Below are 11312 nucleotides of genomic sequence, written 5' to 3'. Positions count from 1 at the left end.
ATGCCTCTGCAACGATATATACACTGCTTGGGTGTCATAACGTCGTTAATGGGACCTTTTAGACTTCATGGGCAAGGTAGCACGTAACGAGAATGCGCAAACGCGTTGGTTGGTGGAGCTTCGCTGGCCGCATATGGCATGATACACATGTTCGTACGACTCGGCTCAAATATGCATCCGTCTCGACATGTTTAAATTGAATTCATTTTGCATTAAAGCGAAAGATGTAAACAAAGCAAAATACACTTATGATCAACAGGAAATAATCGTATCGTCAATTTTATGTCCATTTACTAGCAAGTGAGATAGTGTCCAGCGGTTTAACTTAGCGCTACATCTTATAGTACCATTGCTAAAAACGTGTACGAAAGATCAGAATCCAATACAACTATGTTCCTATGCTTGGTACGTGTTCTGTTGCCAATCTCTTAGTTTTAACGATCATAAAATTCCATTTCTATTTAACGACCTTTTGACCAGTTGACATAGCGGATGTTTCATTTTCGTTTTTTTTCTACCATGGCTACTAGGTTTAGCATTACTACTTGCTAAGGAGTTGTTTTATAATAACTATATTCATAAATGCGGCCCTCAATATAAAATGTATGTGTTGGTGTGGTTATTTTATATTACACCAGATGTTCATAGCCTTTCGTATCGGTAAGAATAATCAACTCGAAGCTATATAATACCAAAATAAATTCATCCTTTCAGAATATATCTGTAGAATAATACTAAATGCAATCTGTATTTTGTTCGCAATAGATAGAACTATAAAACCATTTGGATAGTGTCAAAATTGAACGGTCTAAATTTCGTTGGTATCGCATAATATTAAATGTGTATTATATGTTCCATTGAATAGATAGTTAATGTTTTTCAAAACAAAATTTCCGCGAACTCGAAATATTAATACAACCAACAATAAATTTAAAGATATATTTATCAAGCAAAAACAAAACCATAAAACTAAAAAGCCCGAAAATTTGCATTTTGCAATTAATGATTGGACATCTTTGATAAAAACGATGCTTAAACAAATTGTAGTTCGTGTGATCATACAAACCATATTTGCAATTTCATTGCAATATTACATAACCGAAATATTGAAAGATGTTATATATCATTTGCAATATATAGCTTATTAAATTATCACACACGAACTCTAACAAAACTTAATATGTTAACGTGTCAAAAAAGCTATCTTCGTAACAAAAAAAAAATAACTGAAATGCCAGAAAATTATTAGAAAATATGGGCTTTAAAAACACATTCAAATATATACATTGGGTAATCAACAACATCATTTCAAGAATGGATATTGGACTACAGAAATATCACAGAAACTACACACAAACTACAGCACACAATTCACTTCTTAATTTTGATTCAGAAAAAGTTAAATTAACATATAATTTAAGAAAACTATTTTCAATGTATATTGTTAATGTCTGTTTTAAATAATCGATTTCATGCATATAAGTTGTTTTACGCAGTAGACATGATCTCCCGAATGTTCTTGTATTGTAGCGACTCGCTTAAATCATCGCCATGAGCACACAGGACAGCATCATTGACAAGCATGCTGCAACAGCGGCTCCTGTAAAACAAACATATGTTGTGTAATATAACATCAAACAGTTGTGTTGATTTACATTCATAGTATTTGTTGGAACACTCTGTCAACAATGATTATACTGACTGCATAGTAGTCCGTATTTACTACCACGAAATCATTCATAATCATTTATCTATTCTTTACATGTATGTTGCACGTTCACAGCTTATTCATATGTGAATTATTCGAAACAAGTAGTGTTTGATAGATTGGATAATACATTGGTTTTAACTATTCAGAGACAAGCTTTTGTGAAAACTCAGTAAAACATATCATGTACCGTTGAAATTTAATGTAAACAGCCTATCAAATATTCGTAAATATACTGTTACCTACCCGACGAACATAAGCCGTTACTTCCCATCCTAAACCCCGTCTTGCACACACATTTGTCTGTGGAGCATTCCGAATTTGCATCCACAGCTGTACACAGTGCAGTAGTTGCAGTTGTGCATTCTAAATTGTAAAACATTTCAATGTGTGAAATAATGTAAGTGTAGGTTGTATTGGAATTCTTAATTGTTTGTAAACATCGATTACTTAAATATCTGGGTAATGATGATTTTTATAGAAATAACTTTTAAAACTTACATATAGATATAAACTCATATATGTTTAAACTATGCCGATATTGGGATTCGCTTAATTTGCAGATGTTATGCTAAAGAGGCACGCGGGTTAACACATCCGTAGCTTATACTGTCTCATTTATATGCAATTTTAATAATATATTTACTGTCGAACCTGAACGGATGTTTATTCTTTATATACAAAATAGATAAAAAACAATGATAACTATTTTAACTTTTTTAAATCGAATATCAGAGAATTTTACACTCATGTTATTAGTTGTAAATATGAATATACCCGAAACACATACAATGATAACGCAAATTAAATCAACAAAAAATATTTAAAAAACATGAACATGAATACATACTTAGTGAACATATTCCGTGAGTTCCCATGAGATGTGTGGCTTTGCACGCGCATTTTGATGAACTGCATTCCGAGTTGACATCGAGAGCGGTGCAGGTAGTTGAGGCGCTACACGCTATATAGATAAGAACAAAGTAAGGTTAGCCGATTATCAACTAATATATATCTGGGCGGTAAAATATAGCGTGGGACTTTTATAATTTTGCTTTTATGAACTTCACACAACAATTCAAATATCGATCATTCAATCATTTGTCATGTAAATAGTAAGATAAACAAATATTTCAATCACATACTCCGCGGTTACATCAAGCAATAACTTTTAAAATTGACACGGCTTACATTTTGCAAGTGTGTCCTTATGTCCTATCAATTAATAAAATAAGAGGGAACGAAGAAACGGTCAGCGTCGGTTGGATTGAATTGGGCTCCTATCGCCATTACAATTACGTCTTTTGGAATTAAAACTAAACAAAAATACATAAACGAAAAAGACGCAAGAAAGTAATAAATCGTTTTGCTTTTGAATGAAATGCTGTATAAGTGCATGACTTGCAAATTCTGATTTGTCTATTACGACCAAATGGAATGCGTTTATGTTCTTATTATTATTTCGCGTGTGTCACTAGGCGATTGTTTTTTTTTAATCCGTGACCAAACAGGAAAAAGGTAATTTCTGGAAGGTCGGAACAAGTCCCACAAAGAGTCTGCGACGCTAATTGGCAGGTACCAGAGACTGTAACTGAGGTCTGTTCTAACAGGCAGACATTTTCTCGCAAAAATCAAGTGTGTATAAAAATATTAAATTAAAACAAATATTTACAGATCCAAAAATATTCGCTGAGGTGGGATATGAAAATAATTTAATTCTTAAATTTAAGAAAATAATCCGATCATTTTGAAACTTCACTTAACAGATCAATTATTTGTTTATTAATTTCTAATGGCACGGTATATACAAGCATTACAAAACTGTTTTCAAACATTGTATTGACATTCTAAACTTACAATTAGTTACGTTATATCTTTGAAATTTATTATAAATATCAATGGGTTATTCGAACAGTATACCTAAGTCGGTGCAAGCATTCGTTCCCTTGGTGTAAATTGAAGGGCAACTGCATTTCAGGTCCGCTGTATGGCATATGCTGTTAGTGACAGTTGAACATTGGGTGCCTGTAGCCGCGCACACAGTGCTGCCAATAGCTGTAACAGTAGAATAGTGTGATATGTTGTAATATTTGTACAAATAAAGATATGTTAAAAAAATTATTCCCAGTTAATTGACCGGAAACCTATTTAGACCGTCGCTCGAATAATGTGCTTGTAGTACTTTGAAATAATAACGTTATACATACTTGCCATGCAGACGTGCTTGTTGGCTAGTTGGGTCAAGGCGAAGGTAGATTTGCATGCACACTTGAGTGTAGTAGCGCATTCTGAGTTGGTATCTAGGTCATAACACGTCGTTGACCCAGCGACACATGCTTATAGTAATGAAAACAAACTCTCAAATATCATCTTTTATTACATTGTTAAAAAGGAAACGAAAGAAATCACCTCAATAAACATGTATTGGTATGTCACAAGCGTACTAAATTGTTGTGAAGTAAAAATATTAAATAATTTTGAATATGAATATACAATAATCTAGACGGTGCACATTATGGTATTGTTAACTGGTTTGGGACATTCATTTTATTTATTTGTTGTCAATTAAAAAGTACTCACCTTTGATTGTACACGTGGTTGTGGTGGCATCCGATATGAGTGCACATTTGCATTTCGGAGCTGAAGGGGCTGTAGTAGCATCACAAGAGGCGTAGGTTATGGCATTACACTCCGTACCGGCAGCAGTGCACGCAGTGTCGACAACATCTGTTAAAGTTTCCAAACATTCGTTAATCATATGCATTATTAATTTACCAGAAACACGCATTTATCGTTGGCTTATAATGCAGTTATTGTGAATTACATATAATATTTTGAAGTTATGGCTTTACACTCCGTACCGACAGCAGTGCACGCAGTGTCGACAACATCTGTACAAGTTTCCAAACATTCGTTAATCATATGCATCTTTAATTTACCAGAAACAAGCAAGTGTCGTTGGCTTATAATGCAGTTATTGTGAATTAAATATTCAATTTATATTTCGAAGTTATATCATTGTTTAAGTATGTTTCGTATTTCAAAAGATTTAGCATATTCAATTCCAACAACATACTCGCGGTTTGGCATGGTTGCATCGATGCCAGCACAAGAGCAAACAAAAACAGCATTGATGATTCCTGAAATTAATAACCATATTTTTTAACATAACAAACTTCAAATATTGTGTAATATTAATAATATAATAATTTATAATCTTGATACTGAAAGAACGGTTTTATGTTTAAACTATTTTATCTTATGGGAACTCTGATGTAAATTAACTATGATTTTCTTGGGTGCTATTCATGAAAGTTACAGCTCGAGCATATTAAGTAAAATTGCATAAGTAATTTTAGCACATAAAATCAGTTCTGAATCCGTCGTGACATTGTCAAAATAAATAATAGCGGGCGTTTTTTTTTCAAAAAGGTGTATGGCAATAATGGTTTGATAATGATGATGGTGTTGTTGATGATGATGCTGCTGCTGCTGCTGCTGCTGATTATGATGATAATTATAATGATGATTATGATGATGATGATTAGGAGGAGGAGGAGGAGGAGGAGGAGGAGGAGGAGGAGGATGATGATGATGATGACGATGATGATGATGATGATGATGATGATGATGATGATGATGATGATGATGATGATGATAATGATGATGATTATGATGATTATGGTGGTGGTGGTGGTCATGATGATGATGATGATGATGATGATGATAATGATGATGATGATGATGATGATGATGATGATGATGATGATGATGATGATGATGATGATGATGATGATGATGATGATGATGATGATGAAAGTAGTTGTGTTATTAAGATAATGAGTATGATGTTTGTGGTGGTTGTTGTGACAATAATGCTGATGATGAATAGGATGACGCTCGTGATATTGCTGGTGCTTCAAATGCTGCTGTTTCTGATTTATTTTGTCTGCTGATGATGACGACGAAGATGATAATGGAATTTGTGCTGATGATACAGATAATGATAATGATGATTGTTGTGTGGAAATGATGACTGCACTTAAGCGGGCATCTTGTCGGGTTTGAAGCGATCCAATACCACAACAGGCCTCGGTTGGTTTTCATAAAACACTTCAAGAAATATACACTGATGTATGAAAACCCGCGAACACGCCAACACGTTAAAACTACAAATGTGGTATCGGCTCATGTATTTGTGATTATGGCGTGTTTCCGTTTGACACCCTTGAGAAACCGTTACACGTGATATTTACAAGGCAGAAATTAGTCCCTTTTATGTTTTCATACCTAAAGACACATAATATATGCTATACTAGCTACAATATACATTTACACGTTTGTTCGTGTCCTTAGATGCCATTCGATGCGTTAAAAACACTTCACTTAAACATCAGTAAATAGGTAATACCACTTAAACGTTTTTCCAATTTATCTCAACTTATCTTATACAGTCGGCAAAAAAAAATGTCTGGTTCAGATTCCATTTATGATAATATTTTAAGTGAATAAACTAAAATTGGATCAAGTTAATTGCCTGATGAAATGTATATATAATAGTATAGGAATACGCTACTTGAATATCACGTCGAAATTAGTTATTAATAATACATTTCTAAGTTTGAATTTAATGTTAACACGAAGAATACCTATGCTATTACAAAGGTTAATTTGTAGGAAAATATTGAACATAAGATGCTTCTGGTATACCCCACTCGATGATTCAGAATTATTATTCACGTCTACGACCGACATTGTTAGTTATTAACACATGGAATGACACAACAAGTTATCAGTTCTAATATAATCTGACAATATTTGCGATTTAACTGAGATGTGTTTTTACATGAACGCTTAAGATCGGAACATCATTTTGCTGTCTGTAGTTTAACGATGGTATTTGTGTTTAGAAAAACGACGGGTATGATGTTACATTGTCAGTCAAAAATTGTATATGAGAACGTTTAAAGAATGTTCATAAGCGTAGCGTGAAATGTTACGCCGCATCGGAAATCTTATCAAAACGGGTTGGACAAACACGGTTTACAAAAAGAAACAACAAATAACAGTATCCGTTATGCGAATCACAAATCAATTCCTTTGTTAGAAACAACAACAACAATGGATCACTTTAGAAATAATTACGTGTCTACAACCAGACATTAGAAGCGTAACTCGTGTTCATAGTCAGCTACTAAATATACAGGCATGCACATTGTTTGTTCGTAACAAAGACGTCTGATTGACCAACGTTTCAATTTTCTAAGTGTTAAAGGCCCAAACTCACAATGATGCCGGTGGAGCCCCGATGCGTGATCCCGGATCTATTGGGATTAACCGGGGCTCTACCGGGATGAACCAGGGGCTCCTACGGGGACGACCGGGATGTACCGGGGACAACCGCGGCTCCACCGGGGAAGTATTAAAATGTTTTATACCTCCGGGATGAACCGGAAGTCACCAGGAAGGACCGGCAACGACAGACGCGGCACCGGGAACAACCAGGACGGCACCGTAGCTCCACCGGGGCCCATACAGACCCGGCAAAGCTACGGCAATGCCCCGGTTGTCGCCGGTGGTGCCCAGGTGGAGCCCCGATGAATGCTGGTATAGTCCCGGTATAGCGACGGTACATCGGTAAATCGGCGCTCTGCCGGGACGCCACCGGCATTCGCCGGGGCTCCGCCGGGGCATTTCCGGCGACGACCGGGGTTAAACCGGGGCGTTGCCGTAGCTCTGCCGGCGTCTGATGCCGGTATAGCCCCGGTGAGTGGCGGCGGAGTTACGGTATACCGGGGCTCTGCCGGGACGCTGCCGGCTTTCACCGGGGCTCAATCGGGGCATTACCGGCGACAACCAGGGCTCTGCCGGGGCTTCACCGGGATAAACCGTAGCTAGTCCGGGGTTGACCGGGACTCTGCCGGGTTGTTGACCGACTTCAACCGGGGCGGCACCGGGAAATTGTGTGACCGGTTTTCGCCGGTCAACCGGCGTTAGCAAACCGGGATGGACCGGGGCTCTACCGGCAATAGTAAGACTTGGGCGTTATACACTTAAGTTTTACTTTATTTACCGAACGTGTGTACAGTGTTACACTGAAAGCTCGTGCGTAAAATATACAAGTTTATCAACATGATCGTGTGCGAAAGTGACATATATTGATAAACAATATAAACAATATAAAAGTAAAAGCAAAGACTCTTTACATAAATCAGTTTATATCGTAAACGTATATGTTTATGAAATTATAATTCTATAATTGTTAATACGATTGTATGTAACTTTCACTAATTTGCACAAGCGCGAAGACGGTCAAGTGCTCAAGGTTTTACATAAATTTAAATTTGAACGTATTATTATTATTCAATGAGACTCGAGTATGATTAGGAAACAACAATATGTTGTTTTAAGTGGCATATATTATATTGTAATAGGATAATTCAGATTATTTGTGTACCGCTTAAATAAATAAAACTCAATGGGTTGCAGTGTTGTCACTATATTTGTGTATTTAACTGTCCTTTCAGCTAGCCTTGTATATCGAGATTGTTTACAGGTACCTAAATGGATGCGTACAATCTTGTTTGTTTTGATTGTTCAAAAACAAGGAACGTACACCAATATAACTAATGTCCTTGAAATATTTTCTATAAAATCATTATCTAACGAGTCTGCAAATATTTGTTTTACTGTTTTTCAAACGCACATTGCAACAGATCTTGTCTAAAAAGAATAACACTATTGTACGACCTAAAGTGCTCATCGTATTCACATATTAAATAATAATAATGTATGTTTAGTACAACGTTCGTTGGTACCGAATCGAGCGATTGCATGTACAAGCGTATTAATTAATAAAATTATTTTTATAACATATTCATACATTATTTGTTATTATTATTGATTAATACAATAATAATTTTATCGATTCACGTTTAATCCAAAAGTGGAAATATATTTTGGCATCCACTTACTTCAAATCTGAATGGAACACACTCAATAAATATTAATATGTTAATGCGCTTTATTTTTTTTGTAATATTAATATCATATTATTAACATCCGTTAATATACAAAACTAGTCTATAATTATCTTATTAATAATAAGCAACACAGGAATATATTAAAGGCAAAATATTTAAAGTCAGGTACTTACCATTTTCCGTACTGTGTGCGTCTATGCCTGGGACACAAATATTACTGTTAGAGCCAACCCTGTTCCCTCTCTTTCTTGGCTTCTTATATAGAAATACCCCGGGCAATAACTTGGGTCTTGAATTTCGTTGTCAAAGCAGATAGTTGAACAACAAACAGTTTGAACACCTGTTCAAACTTGAATCAATGCAATTTCTTGATTTTGTTTTTGTCAGTGCGTGCATACTTAAAGCGTGTCAAGTCAGTGCACACACTTAACAAAACACGCCATATAGAGGTGGTTCAATCAAGATTCGAGATTTGGATAGTGCCTCAATGCAACAGGGCGTTAATGATTATGCATGATTTAATATATTTGCAAATTTAAACTGTAAATGTGTGTATTATTAATTAAGAATTACTTATGTGACTGCTCGAATATTCTAAAAGAAATTCTCGTTTTTGTAGTTTAAACTTCACAAATTAGTTATAGTGTAAAACGAAGCCACATCTTAATTTCGGATACTCAATCGTTTTTGCTTTTCCAGACAAGATCTGTTACGCATTGTTGTACTTGTTTGACTCTTTTGCAAAATGTATTGTTCTTTGGTTTGTGTGAATCCTGTCCTATATTGCATTAGAAACCAGAGCTTACTCTTGAAAGTCATGGGGTATAATTATGCTCTTTCAATAATATTATCAATAAAGTATGATGTGTGCGCATTATTCAATTTCGCGCTTTGTTTTATTGCTCACCTAAGAAACTCTTAATGGATGATGATGATAATTCTAAAGTCTCGTACTGTATAATGTTGATCAACTAAACAATTCGTTCTGTTCGTTGTGAGAAGCGTGTATACCAAAAACTGCGCTATCTGGACAGCCATGTTCAGCTTGAATTGTGTTTTCTGTTTATTTTTGTGATGACAAGGAATGGGGGGGGGGCGCAAAATCGGAACCTTACAAGATACAGTTGAATGAACACTCAGGCATATTGCATATGACTTCTAGCTTGAATCTTGATGTGAACGAAGTGTCAAATGACAAGAGATATGCCACCATTGTTTGCAGAAATATGTTTACCATTTGACGAGTTTAGATCATTAAGAAATGCGCTTTGTCATTTGCAGACTGTACGAAGCGTAAATGGATGTCAAGAACAAACACGGATTTGTTACGTTCACATTTTATTGTGTACTCGAACGTATGCTGTATTAATAATATGTTTTACCAGATTTTCCGATTGAAACGGTGTGAAAACAAAATAAGAATATGCAAATACGTATTCGAATTGTATTGTATATGCACCAACTTTTGTGCAATGAAATATGTAAGGGTAACAGCAATCAAAACTATGTACTTAAATTCGCGAGTTTTTAATGAAGAGTATTCACCTCTATGCAGCTTTTTATAATCAGATTTATGTCGGAAAATCATTAAATATATGTTTTGTTTTGACTTCAATCGATAAATTAAACAAATCCCTAAATGTACGACCATATCGTTTGGTACACTCACAACAGGGACGCATTGATTTCCTTTCATGATTGTGGAATTGCAAACCACTCTATTAAGGAGATGTTATGCATCTCAGTTACGTGCTTTCATATTACTTAATTGATGGTCTAGTACATTTGCGTGTTATGTTTTCTTGTATTTATTAAACGAAGCGGTTTAATGTATAAATCGATTGTCTTTACACGGTCTAAAATACCAAGTACATTAAATTCTAGTATTTGTAAATAGCATTAAATGTAGAAAAATAAATATATAGTTGCATACCGGGACCTTGATTTGCAGCCAACTTTGCAACAATATACAACAAAAGATCAATAGAAACTAGCCATTGTTAAAGTAGACAATTATTTACAAACTAAATACGATTTACAATTGACAAAATATTATTTCAAAAGAGCTACGATACATTAGGCAGGTATGTCCCTTGTAAACATATCTGGCGTTCTGATCTCTGGGCTGATCTGTTGAGAGACCCACGTAGAAATAGCGTCTTCAACGTTACTTTTTGATTTGAACCAGATTTCTCCTACGAAATCCCCTTAGCTTCGAGTCGTATGGATAACATCAATGCATGCACAGTCAGCAGGTAATAACAAAACGACATGCAAGAAAAAAGTGTAAGAAATTAGATAACCTTGCGATGTTGGTATAATATACGGTGTTCTGTTCGGCCACTCGTTGTGTCGCATGGTTGGTCTCAATAATACCAATACGATAACTCGCATCGTAATTTTGCTCCTCTGTCTCGTAATCTCGCAAACTCGCATCGTGAACCTTTGAATGACAAGGGCAAAAACGTGAAACATGATCCTATATAAGCAGAAAATATGCGAAATATCGATATAACAAAGAGAGATTACGATATTAATACATCGTCCTCGCATTGTTTTATTTGTTTTAAATAATAAAACCACACGTAAATGTGTGTATTGCTATAATTATCCGCTAAACT

General features: G+C 35.3%; 1 protein-coding gene across 1 annotated transcript; it reads right to left on the bottom strand.

Annotated features, from left to right (window-relative positions):
• Positions 1-925: 925 nt before the first annotated feature.
• On the bottom strand, positions 926-8953 carry LOC127873944 (extracellular matrix protein A-like). The gene is made up of 8 exons (XM_052418050.1): positions 8865-8953; positions 4785-4848; positions 4289-4435; positions 3916-4044; positions 3629-3763; positions 2559-2672; positions 1955-2074; positions 926-1600 (listed from the first exon to the last, which is right to left on the bottom strand). The coding sequence occupies exons 1-8, from the start codon at positions 8865-8867 to the stop codon at positions 1539-1541; spliced, it is 774 nt and encodes a 257-aa protein (XP_052274010.1). The 5' UTR covers positions 8868-8953; the 3' UTR covers positions 926-1538.
• Positions 8954-11312: the final 2359 nt, after the last annotated feature.

This window comes from Dreissena polymorpha, chromosome 3 (assembly GCF_020536995.1).
Source record: "Dreissena polymorpha isolate Duluth1 chromosome 3, UMN_Dpol_1.0, whole genome shotgun sequence".
Classification (NCBI taxonomy): Eukaryota; Metazoa; Mollusca; class Bivalvia; order Myida; family Dreissenidae; genus Dreissena; species Dreissena polymorpha.
This window is presented reverse-complemented; position numbering and strand designations above follow the sequence as displayed.